Raw genomic sequence first — 21,250 nt, 5'->3', positions numbered from 1 at the left:
AGGAGAGCAAGGTTCTTACAAACGAACTTCACAAACCTCAGAACTGGTATTAACAGGATATGTCTTGGAAATACTAAAGTACTTCACTTGCGAAACTCAAGGGGAAAAGCCCTCTGGAGTGGCTGCTCCTATAGATTTATCTGACCATCAGGCACATGTCCCCTCCTGTGCCCAAACCTCTCCTTCCCAGGAGTGCACTCCTTACAAAAGCAGAGGAGGAGAGGGAAGGGCCCTGGGGCAGAGGCACAGAATTCGAGCACCAGGTTAAAAGCAGTTTTGTCTTCTGACTTTGTCACCATGAAACGCACCTGCTGTGATGTCCAGTTGAGCTACTGGAGGTCCTCTGGCTGCTTCTGGAAAGTGATGCTGGCATAGGCGCTTAGATCCTCGCTGGAGCGGCTGGTGGGGCCGCTCTGACTACTGCCCAAAGGCTGATGAGGGGCCGGTAGTGGAGGAGGCTGCGGTTGAGGTGGGCGCTCTTGAGGGCGCTGTTTGAAGTCCTTGACCAAATCCAGGTCTATGTAGTTAAGACCATTCTCCAAACCCCCTGCAGCCCCGCACACTTGGGCCAGCTCCTTGGGGGCTCCCCCGAGCTCCCCAGGCCTCAGCCACACGTTCTCGAAGGAAGCAGAGCTGTGGCGTTTGACATCCTCGGCGCTGCTGCTGCTGCCGCCACCGCTGCCCCCGACGGCAGCCCCGGCTCCGAAGGGCACCGTGTTGCCCACCCGGGTGGCACTGGGCGTAGAGGAGAAGGTCTCGGAGCTGTGCCGCCTCCTGCACCCTTGCGGGTCGGCACGGATCACTTTGGCACTCTGGTTGCGGTTGGGACTGAGGTTCACCCGCGTGAAGGCGCTCGGGCCCCCCAGCAGGGCCGAACGGGCCGCCAGCTCCCCTGTTCCCGGAGGCACAGTGGAGGAAACAGAGGCCGTCGAGGATGAGGAGGGAGCGGCCGCGGTGGCCCCGGGCAGGCTGGCTTCCTCCACAACGACGCCCGTCCGCATGTCGGCGTAGCTGATGGGCGCGACGGGTGAGGTGTCCACGTAGCTCTGCCGGGGACCGCCCATCTGCATGGTCATGTAGTCGCCGCGGCTGCTGGGCACTGCCCTGGTCGGCCTGCACACGCTAGCAGCTCCAGGGGGCGCCGGGCCCACCCTGCCTGGCTGAACCCCCATGCTCTCCTGCCAGGTGGCCCTCCGGCCTGGCCCCAGGTCCATGTTCATATACTCTTCTGCTCCCGTCTCCTCCTCTCTGGGAGCTGGCTGGAGCTGGGACGGACACCTGATGGAAGGCGAGCTGTGGGACGCCACCGGGCCCGATAAGTAGCCTGGCTGATCGCTCCCAAATTCAATATTCACATACTCCCCTGGGCTCTTGGGCTCCGGAGGGAGCAGCAAGGGGGGCGGCGGCTGCTGCTCTCGGGCCCGAGGTAAGGTGCTGGCCTTGGGATCCCCCAGAGACAGCCTCGTGGGCCGAGCCAGCCGGTTGTTGGTCTGGGCAGCTGTGTCCACCTTTCGAGGCAGATGGGCCTGCAGTACCTGATGATGGAGATGCGGGAGGCCGGGCTCCGGCCGAGCCCCACAGTATCCCCCGCCCAGGCTGTCGCTGCTGGTGGACGACGAGGAATCTTCTGCGGCCGCAGTGTAGAGGAGTCGACCGGAACTTGAGGAAAGGCGGAGGTGCTGGTGGTGCCGGGGCTCCTCCAGCTCCCCAGGGCGCTGGATGTGCTTAAAGGACCTTGGCAATGAGTAGTAGGAGAGGACGGGCTTGTGCTGGGGTTCCTCGGAGCCATAGTAGCAGTCGGAGGGGCTGCTGGTGTTGGAGTCCCCGACGGGCGACATGTTCATGTAGTCACCTGTACAAGACAAGAGTTTGCCACTACCGCTCTCCACCGGGAGTTTGGGGTGTGGCAGGGCGTGAGAGTGGTGGCCCCCTACCCCGTTTGTCCAGAGCTTGCCAAAACTGCTCCCAGAAGGGGCGGCGCCGCTGCTGCTGCCGCCGCTGCTGGGCCCACCTCCAATGTCAGGAGAGCAGCTGCCGCTTGGGGACATCATCATGTAGCCGTTGGGGTCCACTCTCTGGGGATGGCGTCTGATGGGGTTGATGATCTGCTGCGGGGCAGACACGCTCTTGGGGCTCATGGGCATGTAGTCCCCACTGCCTTTCCGGCTGCCGGGCACTGGGGCCACCCCTGGGGACATGGGCATGTAGCCATCATCGGTGTGAAGGCTGGAGGTGTCTGGGCGGTGGTGGCCCCCACGCCGCTCCAAGGGGTGCATTTCCAGACCCTCCTCTGGGTAGGAGTGGGTGGGCACGAAGGCGGAGTGCCGGTAGCTGGGTACTCGGCCTCCACTGCCACCTCCTGGTGGGTAGGCGGGCATCATTTCGGTATATTCCTCGATGGAAGCCACAGAGGACTGAGACGGAGTTTTCTGGTGAGAAATGGTAGGCGAGGTGCCCGCAGAGTGAGTCCGCTTTCGGAACCGATTATCCAGATCTGCCGCACCGGCTGCTTCTTCTCCTGGCAGGGCTGGGCTCGTGCCCAAGCCGGCAGCTGGCACGTAGCGGTGGCCATTGCCACCCCGGGGCAAAATGTAGTGACCGTTGGGGGCAGTGAGGGTGGAGGGCCCCTTGCCTCCCATGCAAATATAGTTGCTTAGCTCCTCCTCACCCCGGGCGGGCGGGGTGTGGCCCAGGGAATCTGGGGTGACGCTGCGGAAGGAACTTCGGAAATCGCAGGGACTGGAGCCATACTCATCGGAGGAGATGAAGCCGCCATCACTGGGGGAACCAGACACAGAAGCACTAGACCGCCGCGGGAAGAGGCAGTCTGAGGTGGAGCCGTGGCCACTCGTGCTGCTGGACGACAGACTGACGGGGCTGGTGGCGGAAGGCGAGCATCGAGAAGAAGGCATGGGGATGGAGCGGCTGTGGTTGAGAGGCGGGTGCAGCCGGGAGCTGCCTCGGTGGCGGTGGGCGTGGGTCCTGTTGGTGCTAGGACTCACAGGACTGCCGTCCACAGAGGCGGGGCGAGACATGGTGCCTTCACCATCACTGGAGGCACGAACGCGGAAGGAGCCCTGCTTCCCGCCCACCAAGCTGGCCGGGGAAGTGGCCGTGATGCTCTCGGTGCGGGAGCGGCGGGTCAGCCCCACCTGGCTGGGTGGAGGGTTGTTGAGGTGGTGCCTCCGCAGGGGCACACTGATGGGGTTGGAGCAGTTGGAGGAGGACTGGCTCTTGCTTCGAGGGCGGAACTCATCGCTCATGGCCCGCATGGCCTCCAGGATTGTCTCGTGCATGTTCTGGGCCACCACCGAGTCGTCCACCTGCATCCAGAACTCCCCCGGGCCCGTCACCGCGGAACGGCCCACTTCGATGAAGAAGAAGTTCTCTGAGTGGCCGCAGCGCCTGATGTTCATCAGCTGCAGCACCACGGCCGCCGCCTCCGAGTTCAGCTTCACGAAGCTGATGGTCTTGCTGGTCAGGCAGAGGCGGTAGATGCCAATCAGGTTCTTTGTCTGACCCAGGCCCTTGGGTTTCAGGATCACCTGCCAGACCTCCTTGAAGGCGGGCCCTGGGGGCACGTCCCCGTAGCTCAAGTCCTCCCCGGCCTCCCCGAGGCCGGAGCTGCCACTGCAGCTGCCCCCGCCGCCTCCCGCCCCAGGGGCCGCGGCCCCGTCGTGGTGGCCCTTGGCACGGTTGTGCAGCTGCAGGAGGGCCTGGTACCAGCTGTCCTGCTCGGCCTCGCTGTCTGCCGCGATGGCAAAGTGCTCGTCCCGGGTGTAGAGGGCCACCAGGTGCTTGTTCTTGGAGTCCGCCCGCTTGTTGATGTTGAAGCAGCTCTCCAGGGGGATCGAGCGTTTGGGGGCGCTCGACTTGTGCCGCCACTTCTTCTCGTTCTCGTAGTACTCGAGGCGCGCCGGGCCCCCAGCCTCGCTGGCCGCCCGCAGCACGAAGAATCGCTTGTGCATGCTCTTGGGTTTGCGCAGGTAACCCACCTTGCGCACGTCCGAGAAGCCGTCCGTCTCCGGAGGGCTCGCCATGCTGCCGCCGCCGCCGAGCAGAGGGAGGCGCCGAAAAACAACCGGGTGGGGGGCGGAGGCTCCTAGCCGCGGCCCCGCACATGCAAACAGGGCTGGAGGCGGCAGAAACCCGGACTCCGAAATCCACGCCGCCCTCTGCGCTGGGGAGGGGCGGTCGAGGGAGGACGCAGCAGCTGCGCCAAGGAGATAGCCCTGACCCGAGTTTACTGGCGTTTCATGCCCTGGGGGGGAGGCAACGCGTCCGGCGCGAGTGCAGCCCGGATCCCCCGAGAGCCAAGTCTCTTCTCAGCCGCCGCGATCGGGAAGAAGCTAAGATGCATCTCTCGCCGCCGGGGCCAGAGTCCGGCGCTGGCAGGCGGCCGCCCGGGCGGGCGGCGTGGGGGTGGGGGGTCCTCGCCTGGCCCCTCCAGGCGCGCGCGCGCGCCTTCCCTCCGGAGTTCCTCTCTGGAAGTAGCGATTCCCGAGGCAAATTAAATATCCTTGGGCAGGGGGAGGCGAGCTGCCAAGTCCCAACGTTGCACGGGGTTCTCCCTCCTCCTCCTCCTTCGCCTCTTCCTCCGCCTCCTCCCACCCCCAGACCGTCCCCGCCGCCACCAGCCGCCCAAATACCAGTTCAATCGCGGAGACCGCGACGCTGCGGCTGTTGCTGTTGCTGCCGCAGCCCGCGGACGCGTCCTCTGCAGCCCCCGATCGGGCCCATGTCGGCGGGCGGAGAAAGTGCCTTTTCCACGCGAAACGCGACTAGGCAGGCTGGGGAGCTGGGGGCGCGCCGAAGGGACAGGCTCATCCCTGCCCCTCGCTCCAGTCGGCCGGGGAGGCGGGGAGGGGACGAGGGCGGGAGGCGAAGGCGGGAGGGGGGATCGGGGGTGCGAGGGGGAGGCTGGGGAAGGAGTCGGGGGAAGACGCCTGTTCCCCGGGAGGCGCTGCCGCTACTTCTCCCCTCCTCCCTCCTCCTCCTCCTCCTCCGAGAGTTGCCGAGAGCCCCAACCAAAACAAGCGGCGGCGTCTGGCTCTGCGCGCCGACCGCGCCGCCGTCTCACTCGGGAGGAGAAAAAAACACGTGACGGAGCCTCCGCGCTCCGCAGCCTTGCCGCCGCCGCCGCCGGGAGGCTCCCGCCCGGGTCTCTACATTCCCGGCCGAGCCCGCCCCGCGCCCGCCCCTCTCCGCCCCCCGGCCGTGCCGCAGAGGCGCCCGCGCCCGGCCTCGGCACCGCGCTCGGGCAGCGCCCCTACGCGGCCGGCCGCCCCGGCTCAGAGCCGGCCTCCTCGCGCGCCACCCAGGGCGCCCCCCGGCCCGCAGGAATCCCCGCCGCGGGCGCGGGCGGGGGTGTTTGGGTGTCTCCCCGAAAGCGCGAGGGGAGTCTGGGAAAACGGGGGAGGGGGGCGAACCCGGGAAGACGCAGGAGTGAGGGTGGGGGCGACGGGGGGGCACTGCGGCTACTGGGCCCTGCGTGGGAGGGCCCGGGGAGGAGGGGACTCGAGAGCTGGGCTGGATCTTACCTAACAGGTAAGAGCAGCCCCTCCGGAGAGCGTGTTTCCAGTCAACGCTTTTTTTTTTCTTCCCTCCCAGGAAATCTAAAAGCTGGATTTCAGTTTTAGTGTGATAGGCCATGGTGAGATCTGCATTTTCGTGAGGTTTTACTAAAGGACTTCTGGGCCAGCCTTTCACCTTGGAATCCCCGAAATTTGCTGCAGTGAAGTACCCTGAAAGAATAGAGGGACGCCCAAGGGCAGCGACTGGGGGAGGGAAGGAGGAGGTTATGGTCACTCCCAAACAAGAAGAGGGAGCCCGGGGAAGTGTCGTGTGTCCGGAGTGGTGGGGTTAGCTGCTGATCCATCAGGGAGAGAATGTAAATATCACAGCTTCTCCCCACCCCATCCCACTCCCGCCTCATCCTAGAGAGCGGTCGGGGAGTCATACCTTGGGGGTGAAGGCTTGGGGAGAAAATGAGACGCCCCTTATCACATTCGGAAACCTATTTGTAATTTTTTAAAAAAGAAAAAATGTTAGGGACCTCCAGAGGGTTCGTAATGGCAAAACCCTACTGGGTAAACATTGGCCGAAGTGTCTGTTTCACACACAGCTTCCACACCCATCGAACCACCCCATAAAATTTTTACCCTTGACTACAAGGATAATCGGAGAAAACAAGGACGGTGCCAGCTGAGCTGTACAGGAAAATGGGTGTTTCGTGGGTAGCAGAGGTCAGCAGCTTGGGTCTACTTGCGGAGACTCTTAGGCTGTTAGCTTGCGGTATCAATCACCACAAGCAAACGTTCCCCAAAGTTTTTTGTTTGTTAAGGTGATCTACAGGTCATTAAGGACTCTTTAAAAAATGACTCCTCATCTGTTTCACGTTATATTGTTTTACCACCCCAGTCCTGGCCCGTTTGGGGGTCTCCACCACCCCCTCCGCGCAGGAGACCCTCCGCAGTCGCCAGCTCGCAAGCACTGCCCGATCCTCGCGGCAGTGGAGGCGCTGGGCATGCGCTGGGCAGAACCCGCTGGGCTGCGGAGGAGCCAGCCTGGGCCTAATACAGGGCTGAGGGGCGGGGAGAGTTTCTTAGGATAGCCTGCTGATTGGTGGGGCTGCCTGTCTTTCAAACCTTGCACTGCAGGAGGGGAGGTGGGGAGGGTGGGTGAGGGTACCAAGGTAGGTTGCAAAGCGTAGTTAAAAAAAATGAAAAAGAACCAAAGGCGCCATTCAGCAGCGTGTGATACGTGAACTGGGGTAGCCGGTATCTGTAGAGGAGCTACACCCCACCAAAGCCTGGGAGCTTTTCATTTCTTCCCTCACCTTCTTATTCCCTGCCATCATGCAGCCTCATGTGAGCCTCGTTCATCTGTAATTTGTGTACACGCTGTTGAATTGAAAGCCCGCCCTTCTCTCTTTCTGACAGCTTGGTGATGTGGGCACACGTGCCCACAACAGCAAAGCTATAAATAGCAGATGTAATCCGGTAACTAGGCGGCAATGACAGTGACCAGGATTCTGGGAGAAGAGCGTGTTTTATGGGAAGCAGAAGAGGGGAATGCGAATAGGGAAGTCTGAAGTTAGTAGTAAAGTAATTGTGGGGTTTTACCCTTGGAAAGAGAGGGCAAAAAAGGTAAAAGTGTTGTTTACTAGTAACAGTGTAATCTAAGGCCAAAGGGCTTTTTACAGGTTTGATGTTTAGCGCAGGGTGGAGGTGGGGACTATTTCACATTTTGTAGGAAAAATAATCCAAACCCATTTACTCTAGAAATTATGCCCCCCTTCAAAAATAAAGCTAAATGAAGGTAGTATACCTCTATGGGAAACAAAATACTCTTTTCTAGGAGAAAGAGAGGTCTGAAAGATAAACTTAATTTGCAAATATTTTAGAAAAATCTTCACAGAAAGGTTAGAATTTTGATCATATAAAAATGTTTTTTTTTTATTATAAAAGCTTTTTTAAAAAAACTGTGAGAAAGGATCTCTACTTTAAAAGCACAACTTCAGTGGCTAATATATTCATTAGAAATCATGAAATAAGTCAGATTGTTGACTCTTTTTTTCAAATCAATGGATTTCCCATCATAGATAATCACTGATGGTAAGATGTTCTTGTCCTTTCTTCCGACTTGCTGATGTTTTACTACCAATGTTAAAGGTGTTTAATAGTTAATTAAAATTATACTGTAGTAATTCATATTTCTTTACTTTTTTCTTTTGTTAATGGGTTGCGCTAACTCCGGAAATGCATATATGGTTTATATACAGAATAGAAAGGATGCTTTTGTGGAAACTAACTGAAATAATTTTGAGCAGGTACAAGTATTATCCTGCCAGCCTATGTTAAATTAGTCTTTTGGTGTACTATAATGAAATACACTGTATGAAAAATTGACTCCCAACTGAAAATTCCCAGAAAACAAAACAGCATCCTTACCAAATACTAATCTATTGCTCAATGCTGCCATCTATAGGACACTTGCATAACAGGCTAAAGTGTGACAGGATTAGTCTCTCAGTTATGTCTGAGAGACATGCGACCCCATGGACTCTAGCCAGCCAGGCTCCTCCATCTATGGAATTTCCCAAGCAAACATACTGAAGTGGGTTGCCATTTCCTCCTCCAGCGGATCTTCCTAACCCAGGGATCGAACCCACGACATACAGAAGTATAAGTTACTGGCAAAAATAACTGAAATGAGAATTTCTTATATCAAAGTGATGCTTTACTTCAGTGAAATAGATCACAACTGGAGGAGCTGTTTGAATATTACCAACTCTAGAATTAGTTTGGACAATTTAGAATGATGCCTGGAGGAAAATAAAATTGTGTAGATTTTCTAACTTTAGTGGTTTTTTTAAATTTTAAGATTGCTTTCAGTAGTAAACAATATTTGAATGCCTACTCTGCAAGACAGTATGAAAAGTATAAGAAGAAGCAGATTTTTACAGTTTTGGTGGGCTAATAAGAGACATAAAATAAAGATAATTGATAACTAAAGTGTGTGTGTATGTGCGCGCGCGCGTGTGCATGCATGAGCATGCTAAGTCACTTCAGTCGTGTCTGACTCTTTGGGACCTATGGACTGTAACCTACCAGGGTCCTCTGTCCATGGGATTCTCCAGGCAAGAATACTAGAATGGGTTGCCATGTCATCCTTCAGGGGAAGTTCCCAACCCAGGGACTAAACCTTCATTTCTTCCATCTCCTACATTGGCAGGTGGGTTATTTACCACTAGCATTAAATGTCAAATAAGTGGTATTTACTTAGAGAAGGTGGAGATTATGCTAGGTAAAATAACTAAAGAAATATTTTGCAGGAAAGGAACCTTAAGCTTGAACCTGAAGGGTGAATATAATTCATAAGTGATTGGCAATTTTTTTTTTCCCATTCAGGCATTTTGAGCACCTCCTTGGGTTGGGCGTTAGGCTGGCCACGGAAGATTTAAATACCCTAAGAGGATCCTGCCCACGAGAAGCTTACAGTGAAGAGAGACAAACGAATACGGTTCAGGGCACTGGGGTCTCAGGCCTCTGTGATCTACAGAGCACCATGATCTCAGGTGAGATTCCATAAAAACCAACTGCCTTCTGATTTTAAAAGTCATAAGTCACAGAGTCAGCTTGGGGCCCTTCAGTTGTCTCTCTCCTTAATAACCTTATTTTCTCTTGTAATTAATATCTTTCATCCTTTTAGATTAAAAATGTGAAATAGTGAAATTAAAATAGTGAGCTGAAAAGTCACATTTAGCTGCAAAATGTGCAAGATCAATGCATCTCAAACCTGAGGATCTTGTTAAAATGCAGGTTCTGATTTAGAAGGTCTAGGGCAGGGTGAAGTCTGCATTTTTTACATACTCCCAGTAATGCTGATTCTGCTAGAGGGTAGATGTGGGCAGTGCACTTTCAGTAGTGAAGTTCTAGGTGACTGATGGTTCCGTTAAAGGCACAGTAATATGATGCTGTGAAAGTCAAGCAAGATACTTATATTTTAGGATTGTATGCATACCAAGAACAACAGCAATAAAAAAAAAAAAATCTACTTAACTAGGACAATACAGCATGGAGGTTTCTCTCTTTTCAATCCCAAGTATCAAATCTCTCTGACAAGTGGGAAGAGTTAATTCTGTCTCAAACATTTGTGTTAGTGTTTTCCAAAGTGTGATTATAAATGCACTGTGAGTGATGATCCAGCTCTTTGTGACGACGGGACTGTAGCTCACCAGGCTCCTCTGTCCATGGGATTTTTCAGGCAAGATTACTGAAGTAAGTTGCCATTTCCTCCTCCAGGGGACCTTACCCACTCAGGGATCGAACCTGAGTCTCCTGCACTGCAGACACATTCTTTACCCCTGAGCCATCGAGGAAGCCCCACAGAGAATGTTACTTACAGTAAAATTTGAGAATCACTGGTTTAGGCACACAGGAAAATTAAATACTTTGGAAACAGGATTTCAGAAAGACACTAATACTTTCAAAAGACAATTTAAGACGTTTTTTGGTTTTGATATAAATTAAACCAGAGATAAGGGGCTTTGCTCAGTGGTAAAGAATTCGCCTGCCAACACAGGAGACAAGGGTTCGATCCCTGCATCAGGAAGCTGCCCTGGAGAAGGAAATGGTAACCCACTCCAGTATTCTTGCCTGAAAACTCCTGTGAACAGAGAAGATTGGTGGGGTCACAAAGTCGGACATGACTGAGCACTAAGCCAGAAATAAGTAGATGGATGAGGTTGAAGAAAAGGGAGGAGGTGAAAACTTTATGCCACTGTTTAATTTTTCCATTTCACAAATTTTACCAATTGGTGATTTTTTTTAGGTTAGTCCTTAATAACTGACACTTATCCAAAAGATATGTTTTCATTTTCGTTTGCATTCTTTGGTGAGGATTGAGGTCTGGCAATTTGTCATCTTAGATAGTGCCATCAAATCTGTTGATAAGTTAGTTAATCTAAAGAGAGAATCCTCAGCTGTTTCTTGTATTTAAAGAGACATATGTTTTATGCAAAAAAAGTACATGCCTAGAAGGGTTTGTAAACTTTATAACACTTCTTGTTGATTTTGCCTTATCTTTCACCTTAAAGTTGTTGTGATTTTTTTGTTTGTTTTTTGGTGCAGTGTACTCAGCATAAAACATGATAACTAAAAAATGTCTTCAAAATAATATTTGTTTCTTAACAGAAATTGAAGCAGTGATGAATTTTCAATGCCTCTGTTAGGTGACTAGGGTAAAGAACCCACCTGCCAGTGCAGCAGACATAAGAGACACGGGGTTTGATCCCTGGTTCAGGAAGATCTCCTGGAAGAGGGCTTGGCAACCCACTCCAGTATTCTTGCCTGGAGAATCCCAGGGACAGAGGAGCCTGGCAGGCTACAGTTCACAGGGTCGCAAAGAGTCAGACACCACTGAAGTGACTTAACATCCACGTACCCAGGACTCTAGAGGTAAAAACTAATAGGTTTTACTAACAAAGAATTGCTGGATCCACATGACCCTCACTTTTCTCACACTCTCTCCTTAAATGCAAGATTAAAAACCATCTTTTTTTCTTCTCTCTCTCTTTTTTAAAAATAGTTCCTCAAACTTCAAATTGGGGCTCATGACTTCAGGTCCTTCATTTTAAAAAACAAAAACCAGCTGATTAGAAGTTTAGACATATTTGCTATGTGTGGATTAGGAAGATAGGAGTTAATCTGAACTCAAGTGAAAGTGAAGTCACTCAGTCACGTCCGACTCTTTGCGACCCTGTGGACTGTAGCCCACCAGGCTCCTCTGTCCGTGGAATACTGGAGTGGGTTGCTATTTCCTCCTTCAGGGGATCTTCCCGACACAGGGCTCGAACCCGGGTCTCCTGCATTGCAGGCAGATGCTTTATCCTCTGAGCCACCAGGGTAATTACATAGCTACCAGCGGTGTTGCAGGATGTGGCTCTTCAGATGGGCAGAGGACCACCCACATCAGAATCACCTGGGTGCTTGTTAAACTCAAAGCTTACATATTCCCTAACTACCCCCCGCTAGCCCTCTCCCCACAGGGTCACAAAATTGGATGTTCTGTAGGTCCACGTGCCCTTCCCCATTTCCTACCCCTACTCCCAGGAATTTTATGTGTGCTAAGATTTGAACACTACTCATTAGCCTGCATCTAGACTGTGTATTTTAAATGAGGATATTATGAAACTCCTATGGATTGAACTCCAGTAATTGCTACATTCTGTCAACAGTTTTATTCAGAAATACTCTACCATATTTCTTAAAAACTTTTGATCATGACCCAGAGCAAAAAAAGAAAAAAGGACTTCCCTTGTGGTTCAACTGGTAAAGAACTTGCCTGCAATGTGGGAGACCTGGGTTTGATCCCTAGGTTGGGAGGATCCCCTGGAGAAGGGAAAGGCTACCCACTCCCGTATTCTGGCCTGGAGAAGTCCATGGACTGTGTAGCCTGTGAGGTCGCAGAGTCGAACATGGCTGAGCGACTTTCACTTTTCACTTTACAGCAAAAATACATTTACAAATCATGTACCTCAAGCCCTGTCCACGGGTACGCTTAACCAAAACAAACTTATTCTTACTCTTTGTAATGCACTCAGATCATTCTAATTTCTTTCTGTCCCCATCTCTTGCTCCCATGGCTCTTTTTCTTCCAAAGCTTGCTGCTGCTACTGCTAAGTCGCGTCAGTCGTGCCCAACTCTGTGCGACCCCATAGACGGAAGCCCACCAGGCTCCCCCATCCCTGGGATTCTCCAGGCAAGCACACTGGAGTGGGTTGCCTTTTCCTTCTCCAAAGCTTGATAAGATCTACTAAATTAATTTCCAAGCACATTCAGGTGTCATGACTTACACTGTGAAAAGTTTGACTGTTAACCTTCTGGTGCCTGTAATGTAAACTTCTAGACATTTCTTAAAGTTTTGAGAGAGGGGAGAGGGGAAGAGAGAGGGATAGAGAAATTTATAGAAAAGATTTCCAAAATAATATGTCCTCATTTTTACCTATCCTTTTAAAAAATAGTTTCAGATGACAGTTTACTTCTAGAAATCTACTTCTAGATTTATTAAACTTTACTGATTTAAAATTTTCCCAGTAACAAATAACAGCTTTCCTCTTTATCTTGAATTACTTTTTTATATAAATACTATCTGACAATTTATTAACCAACAGAACATACCAACCAACAAACTGTTTTATATCTTTCAGGAAGAAAATAACTAAATGTGAGAAGACGGCACCCACTGAATTTGGACACAATTACAATGTGCTTTAAGTATTTCCTTGGGGAGAGGACATAACACCTCTCCTCAATTAAGAGAAACATTTATACAGTCCAGGTCTTTATTTTTACACCCATCATACCATGAATTTATAGAGAATGGGCTCCAGCAGTTCAACTGTTAGAACTGTTTTTAACTCCTTAACATTGATCCTCACAAAGTGTACTTCTCTGGGTGGAGGAAACTTGCTTCAGCTGAACCCAAGCCCCTTCTTTTACTGATCATTTTCCTTCACACATTTCAGGAAACTATCTCGGCTCTTGGAGGGCTTAATATGCTTGATACACACATTAATTCTATTGACCAGAACCTTGCCTTTAACTTGTTTGTTTACAGTGATGCCAGCAGCATGCTGGGTAATATAGACTCTCCCAGTTTTGCCATGATAACATTTCTGGGGCATTCCTTTCTGAACATTACCCATTCTCTTGATATCTACCATATCACCCTTCTTATAGATTTGCATGTATGTAGCCAAAGGAGAAGGCAATGGTAAGCCACTCCAGTACTCTTGCCTAGAAAATCCCATGGACGGAGGAGCCTGGTAGGCTGCAGTCCATGGGGTCACGAAGAGTCAGACAGGACTGAGCGACTTCACTTTCACACATTGGAGAAGGAAATGGCAACCCACTCTAGTATTCTTACCTGGAGAATCCCAGGGACAGGGGAGCCTGGTGGGCTGCCGTCTATGGGGTCACACAGAGTCGGACATGACTGAAGTGACTTAGTAGCAGTAGCAGAAGCAGCAGCCAAAGGAACAATTCCAAGTTCTCCAAAAGTCCTAGAGAACATGTGAAGGGTGCCCTCCTCTTTCCCTTCGTGCTGGTCATTTTGGTGAATTGCTGGAAGAAGGCAGTTCCAGCCAAAAGGTTGAATTACTTTTAAAGATTAATGGAAAATAATTTAGCATGTTCAGAGGACAAATATCAACATCAGCATTTCATGTTAAACTGGAAAAATAAGAAACAAAATCTTATGTAAAATTAATCAATACCCAACAATATAATTATGTAAAACTGAAATGATTATATCACTGGTGAAAGTCGCTCAGTTGGGTCCCACTCTTTGTGACCCCACAGACTACGCAGTCCATGGAATTCTCCAGGCCAGAATACTGGAGTGGGTAGCCATTTCCTTCTCCTGGGGATCTTTCCAACCCAGGGATCAAACCCAGGTCTCCCCCATTGAAGGTGGATTCTTTACCAGTTAAGCCACAAGGGAAGCCCTTTATATCATTGGTGGACACACAATTTACCAGTGAGTAAAATCCATAACTCTTGAATATTTAGAGAATTACTAAATATACTTAAACACATATATCTGTGAATTGGAAGACTTTACTATTGTTTCAGTTCTGCAATTTTCTCATCATGATATAAAAGTAAAAAAATCAAGAAAACCCATGTATAATTTGTTTTGGGTCAACTGAGAATGGCAGTTGAGCCATCTCACCCTTGCTCAGTGATGATCTGCCCACTTGCATCAGAGATCTTGCCTGTTCAGTTCAGTTTAGTCACTCAGTCGTGTCTGACTCTGCGACCCCATGGACCGAAGCATACCAGGCCTCCCTGTCCATCACCAACTCCCAGAGCTTACTCAAACTCATGCCCGTTGAGTTGGTGATACCATCCAACCATCTCATCCTCTGTTGTCCCCTTCTCCTCCTGCCTTCAAACTTTCCCAGCATCAGAGTCTTTTCAAATGAGTCAGCTCTTCACATCAGGTACCCAAAGTACTGGAGTTTCAACTTCAACAGCAGTTCTTCCAATGAATGTTCAGGACTGATTTCCTTTACGATTGACTGGTTGGATCTCCTTGTAGTCCAAGGGACTCTCAGGAGTCTTCTCCAATACCACAGTTTAAAAGCATCAATTCTTCAGTGCTCAACTTTCTTTATAGTCTAACTCTCACATCCATACATGACTACTGGAAAAACCATAGCCTTGACTAGACAATCTCTGCTTTTTAATATGCTGTCTAGGTTGGTCATAACTTTTCTTCCAAGGAGCAAGCATCTTTTAATTTCATGGCTTCAGTCACCATCTTCAGTGATTTTGGAGCCCCCCCCCAAAAATAAAGTCAGCCACTGTTTCCTCTGTTTCTCCATCTATTTCCCATGAAGTGGATGGAACCAGATGCCATGATCTTTGTTTTCTGAATATTGAGTTTTAAGCCACCTTTTTCACTCTCCTCTTTCACTTTTATCAAGAGGCTTTTGAGTTCTTCTTCACTTTCTGCCATAAGGGTGGTGTCATCTACATATCTGAAGTTGTTGATATTTCTCCCAGCAATCTTGATTCCAGCTTGTGCTTCATCCATACCAGCGTTTCTTATGATGTACTCTGCATTTAAGTTAAATAAGCCCGGTGACAATATCACCATGCAATCTTGCTTGTGCATATGAATATTTGCACAGATTGCAATGCTTCCCACCAAAATTGCTTATTCTCTTTCAGTTTGGCCAGGGTTAATTGTGATTTATTTATTGGCAATAAAATTTACAAAAATCTTTTCTGTCTCCCTAACAGCCTTTTCAATTTCTCTTTTCCCTAATTCCCTTCCTATCACATTTCAACTGACTCTAAAATGAAGCACCACCAGATGGTTCAGGACCACGGAGAGCGTGAGGAAGAGGCACGACCAACATATTCTAGTCATGCAGGTGGGGAAAAGATGTTCCTGAAATAGTTGCTGGACAGCTTTCACTTAAAGGACATTATTGTAACGAAGAAAAGTGGAATCTTGATTCTCTGATATTTGGGAGAAGTTATTTTTCTGGACATTGTGTCAGTGTTTTCTAAACTTCATCGAATTCTATATAATGAAAGACAAGAAGACACCAGAAGTCAACAGAACCAGAAATTACCAGTGCAAAACATCTTTTGAAGTTTCATGTTTATGATGTGCAGCCTTTTATTTAAATTTTCACATTTTTTTGACAGTTATGGGCCTCACCCGTCTACCGTAGAAGAGAATGAAGTCATTCAGAGATACATGAAGTTGAGGATGGATAATTAGAGGAGTGTGTGAAGGCTCCAGTCTTCTGTTTCTGGAACTGCCCTGGGAACTTGCAGCTTGTCCTTCAGTTCTGTGAACTACCTAGAATCCTTTCAGTAGTTTTCCTCTTCTCCCCTTTTACTTTCCATAAGCTGGATTCATTTGAGCTTTGTTACTTGCAACCGAGTGTGTCCTACTACTGCAGGTATGTAGGATGAGATGGATAAATGAGAAGAAACGTAATTCTAGGCTAGAAGCAAAACAAGTTTATAGCAAGGAAGAAGGAATGTAACTTGGGATTTTCTGGGACAGTGAGGAAATGAGCTTAAGAAAATGGAAGTGGTTTATAAGGAATGTATTTAAATAACTTCTCTGTACTAGAACTGAATAAGAGTATATTAATCTTTCAGCTCTTCAGAAGGCAGTTGAACAAGAGCTATACAAATTTTGAATGTATATGCCATTTGATCCAGCAATTCCACTTACAGGAGTGAATTCTATGGAAATAATCATTCATGGATATTCATTGAAATTTGTCTTGTCATAGAAAGTGACTGAAAACAACATACATGTCCATCAATAGTGAACTTATTAAATAAGTTATTCCATATTTACATGTTGAAATACTGCATAGCCATTAAAGATAATTTAGGAAATTTATTTGTATCACTGTGAAACAATTCTCACAGGAAAAAAAGTCAGGGTACAAAACTGTATTATAAATGCTCTCATTTGTGTTTTTTAAAAATCTCAGGTATATGTTTATACATAGAGAAACTCTCGAAGGGCAAACAAATCTTAACAGTGGTTTTCTCTGGGAAAGGGACTCTGTTTTCCCATGTTCTCTTACAGTGCTTGTTTGTTTTTTCAACTACATTCTTGTATTACTACTGGAATTAAACCATGATGTTTAATATAACAAGTGTAGAACAAGGAGAACTTTAATAACTTGTAATGGTTATCACTTGCTTCAGAATTTCTATATAGCCATTGTTTTAAGCCCTATAATATGTTTTCTCATTCAGTCCTCACAGCAACCCTATAAGAAAAATGTGTTTCTCAAATTGCACTTGACATTGCTGCAAATAAGGCTCAAAGAATCTTAATTCAAAGTGCCATGATTCCAAACCCTGGCTCCAGAGCTTTATCTTTAACCATTCTACCCCTTTGCCTCCATGAGTTGCTCCTGACTTTCCTGTAATACACCCAAGGACAGATTTCTGTGGATAAAAAACTGAACTTCCTTGTAGACGGTCTATCAATGACATCTAGTAAAGTACATCATGAGGAACACTGGGCTAGAAGAAGCACAAGCTGGAATCAAGATTGCTGGGAGAAATATCAATAACCTCAGATATGCAGATGACACCACCCTTATGGCAGAAAGTGAAGAGGAACTAAGAAGCCTCTTGATGAAAGTGAAAGAGGAGAGTGAAAAGGTTGGCCTGAAGCTCAACATTCAGAAAACAAAGATCATGGCATCTGGTCCCATCACTTCATGGGAAATAGATGGGAAAACAGTGGAAACAGTGTCAGACTTTATTTTTTGGGCTCCAAAATCACTGCGGATGCTGATTGCAACCATGAAATTAAAAGACGCTTACTCCTTGGAAGGAAAGTTATGACCAACCTAGATAGTATATTAAAAAGCAGAGACATTACTTTGCCAACAAAGGTCCGTCTAGTCAAGGCTATGGTTTTTCCAGAGGTCATGCATGGATGTGAGAGTTGGACTGTGAAGAAAGCTGATCACCGAAGAATTGATGCTTTTGAACTGTGGTGCTGGAGAAGACTCTTGAAAGTCCCTTGGATTGCAAGGAGATCCAACCAGTCCATTCTAAAGGAGATCAGTCCTGGGTGTTCATTGGAAGGACTGATGCTAAAACTGAAACTGAAATACTTTGGCCACCTCATGCGACGAGTTGACTCACTGGAAAAGACTCTGATGCTGGGAAGGATTGGGGGCGGGAGAAGAAGGGGACGACAGAGAATGAGATGGCTGGATGGCATCACTGACTCTATGGACATGAGTTTGAGTGAACTCCGGGAGTTGGTGATGGACAGGGAGGCCTGGCGTGCTGTGATTCATGGGGTCGCAAAGAGTTGGACACAACTGAGCGACTGAACTAAACTGAACTGAACTGAACTGAAGGATTTCTTCATAATGACTAATAAAACAAAGTAGAATAAGCTTACCCTTGTGCTTAGATTTGGGGTAGAGGTTTTCTTAAACTGAGAGTTAAGGTAAACTTTGTGAATTTCACTAGAGAGCAATGAATGATAATAGTTTATCCGGCAGTTGCTGCTGCAAAATCACTTCAGTCGTGTCCAACTCTGTGTGACTCCATAGACGGCCTCCTACCAGGCTCTGCCATCCCTGGGATTCTCCAGGCAAGTACACTGGAGTGGGTTGCCATTTCCTTCTCCAATGCATGAAAGTGAAAGTGAAGTTGCTCAGTCGTGTCCCAACTCTTCGAGACCCCATGGACTGCAGTCTACCAGGCTCCTCCGTCCATGGGATTTTCCAGGCAAGAGTACTGGAGAGGGGTGCCATTGCCTTGGAGCCATTAAATTATTTAATCAGGGTAATGACAAAGTTGGACTTTGTAGTTAGATCACTCTGTAGTTTTGGAGGATGGACTTAGAAAAGGTTGGAGGCAGAGAGGTAATCAACATGGAAATTTACTAGGCATTTACACAGCATTCACTTTCTTCATCAGGTGCCAAGAGCACCCTGATCCTCTGTGGATTAATTCATAGAAGACAATTAAGCCTTCCTTAGAACTGAATTGTCTTGTTCAATTGGCTCTGCCGTTTACCATCATTGTAAATGTTGATAATTTATCTAACCTGCCTCATGTCTCAAGTATTAAAAACATGGGAATAATAATGGTTATCTCATTGGGCCATTGTGAGATTTTAAACAGATAGTTCCTATATTATCAATGCTTTATAAATCTTAGTCACCATCATTATTGTTGTCTTAGCTATGTATTTTGAATGGGATTACTCCCAGCAGTCATCTGTCTCATCTTTAATCCCTCATCCCTTGCAGAACGGGGCCTACCATATAGTGGTGAGGATCATAGAACTTTTATCCTTCAAGAAGGGGTAAGAGTTTGCTAGGTCTACTCTCACCTTAACTTACTTTATTTTTCTTAAGTATCACAAGTTACATACGTTAAATAGGCATGCATGTGTGCTTCAGTCATGTCTAACTCTTTGCGACACTGTGGACCATAGTCCACCAGGCTCCTCTGTCCATGAGATTCTCTGGGCAAGAATACTGAAGATCTCCAGGGGATCTTCCCAGCCTAGGGATCGAACCCACATCTCTTACATCTCCTGCATTGGCAGGTGGGTTCTTTACCACTAGCCACTACCTGGGAAGGCACAAGTTAAATATATTTCCAGACAAATATGTGTTGAATAAAGATGGCTTAAGAGAGCATTCCAGGCATGGATAACTATTTGAACAATGGTGGGAAAGTCATGAAGAAAAGCAGGCATTCTTTGTGGACTGGAAGAAAAGGAATACACCGCCTGTCTATAAATGAGATCATGCATGTAAGGGATTAATCACCTCATAATCATCACAGTTCCATTTTGAGAAGCAGGGACTATAAACTCTTTGAGGAGAAGAGGTTCCTCTTCATTTGAGAATCACTCATAGCAAGCACTCAGTACCCCATTGTAGAACTGAATGCTTTTACATTAACCTCGAGGGCCCACACGGCTGACTTGGAATGCAGATCAAAAAGTTTGGAATTACTTGGCAAATAATAAGGAGTACTTATGATAAACAGGGGAATTAACATGAGCAGATCTGAAAACAGAATAAAATGGAAATCTTGGGCAAGGTAGGTTAGATAGAAACCTGTTTCAAAAGATCAAATGAGATAATGAGGGCCTGGGTTAGGTTCATGGTGATAGAAATGAGGAGGAAGGAACATATGTGGGGGAAAAAAAGAGAAACAACTCAGAGGTGGGGATACTGGACTTTGAAAACAGCCAGCTGTTTGGAACAGTTGTAAGACAGAAGTCAAAGATGACTGGGATTTTGATCCTTAGCAGTTGGGAGGGTGGCGGGACGTCTGACTACTTTTTACAATTTTTTTTTTTTTTAAAGAAATGGAAGACTATATTATGCACAGAAAAAGTAGTAGCTGGAAGTCAGCATGTTTGTGCCAGTTCGCAATCCCTCAAGCCCACAAGGGTGACTTAGTTGGCTGATACAAATTTTGCATAGAATATAGAGAGGAGTCCAGGGCTACAGGCCTCACAAGCAGCAAAAAAGCCACCCTCCAGGTGGGCATCCTTGCCATCCTCCAGGGAGTGGGCAGTTTCTGGCAGTCACTCTGTGCTCCTTGATCTATTTGACTGCTCATATGATTAGCTACAGAAACTGCCCAACGTCAGAAGACAGATCTGTATACCAGCTGGACACTAAGACACAATTTTCAGAGACTGCTTTGGGCCCACGGGGGATGTCCCTCCCAATGCCATTTTTTAAAGTGTACTCATTGGATCAGTTTTAAGGAAAACTGGCTTGAAGTTCTTTTCTTTGCTCAAACTCTAACCTAATTAATTTTTCTTCTCTTAATCTTTATTCATTATTAATTCAAATTGTTGGTAAGTAACATTGGTTTTTGTCATGAAATTTCTCATCAGTAATTATATAAGCTAATTTCTGCAATAAGCATGGTGAAGATTATTTTTATAACTCAAAATAATGGTGTGTTATGAGCAATTTCCTAGAATCTGCTTTTGGAATCCTTCTTTGCATCTAGTTTGGACATTCTTTTCTAAAATAAGGATCAGCACATCAGATAATACAGTTACTAAACATTTCATCTTGAGAGCCCCTTGGACTGCAAGGCGATCCAACCAGTCCATTCTAAAGGAGATCAGTCCTGGAGGTTCATTGGAAGGACTGATGCTAAAGCTGAAACTCCAATACTTTGGCCACCTCATGCAAAGAGTTGACTCACTGGAAAAGACTCTGATACTGGGAGGGATTGGGGGCAGGAGGAGAAGAGGATGACAGAGAATGAGATGGCTGGATGGCATCACCGACTCGATGGACATGAGTCTGAGTGAACTCCGGGAGTTGTTGATGGACAGGGAGGCCAGGCGTGCTGTGATTCATGGGGTCACAAAGAGTCACTCACGACTGAGTGACTGAGCTGAACTGAACTGAAACATTTCATCTGAGCTTTAAAAATGCATTGAATATTTTACTGTTTAATTCCTCTAGGTAACGTAGAAATCTTTGGGGAATTTTTATATTGTATTAATTGAAGTGTATCAAGGTCAATTGATTCTAAAGACCATAAACTCTACTTACATGACATGAGGCAAAAGTAAAAATTAAAACTTGCGATCTCTATTCCACTTCATTAATTCTTTTTGATGGAGGAAAAGGGTTATTTGAAGAGTTGTCACTAGATTTGTCTCTAGCAAAACT

At 47.7% G+C, this 21,250-nt stretch overlaps 1 protein-coding gene and 1 long non-coding RNA gene across 3 annotated transcripts in view; one reads left to right on the top strand and one right to left on the bottom strand.

Annotated features, from left to right (window-relative positions):
- The window catches only part of IRS1 (insulin receptor substrate 1), a 72,973-nt gene extending 67,838 nt beyond the window's left edge, over nt 1-5,135 (bottom strand). The window contains exon 1 of the mRNA XM_055396904.2: nt 309-5,135. Within this exon, the coding sequence (XP_055252879.2) occupies nt 330-4,040 (3,711 nt within the window). The 5' untranslated portion in view covers nt 4,041-5,135 and the 3' untranslated portion in view covers nt 309-329. The remainder of the gene's footprint in view (nt 1-308) is intronic.
- Nucleotides 5,136-7,622: 2,487 nt separating this feature from the next.
- Nucleotides 7,623-18,657, top strand: LOC129538348 (uncharacterized). Of its 2 annotated transcripts, XR_008682204.2 has the most exons (4): nt 7,623-9,079; nt 10,698-10,961; nt 12,713-15,448; nt 15,729-18,657. It is a non-coding gene; the product is annotated as an uncharacterized LOC129538348 (long non-coding RNA). The 2 variants fall into 2 exon arrangements; XR_008682203.2 differs by having other exon boundaries at nt 12,713-18,657.
- The last annotated feature ends 2,593 nt before the right edge of the window (nt 18,658-21,250 follow it).

The sequence above is a fragment of the Moschus berezovskii genome, chromosome 2 (genome assembly GCF_049115385.1).
Source record: "Moschus berezovskii isolate FMDL1 chromosome 2, NW_MosBer_1.0, whole genome shotgun sequence".
NCBI classification, from domain to species: domain Eukaryota; kingdom Metazoa; phylum Chordata; class Mammalia; order Artiodactyla; family Moschidae; genus Moschus; species Moschus berezovskii.
Note: the sequence above shows the minus strand (reverse complement) of the source record. Positions and strands in the feature narration are given on the sequence as shown.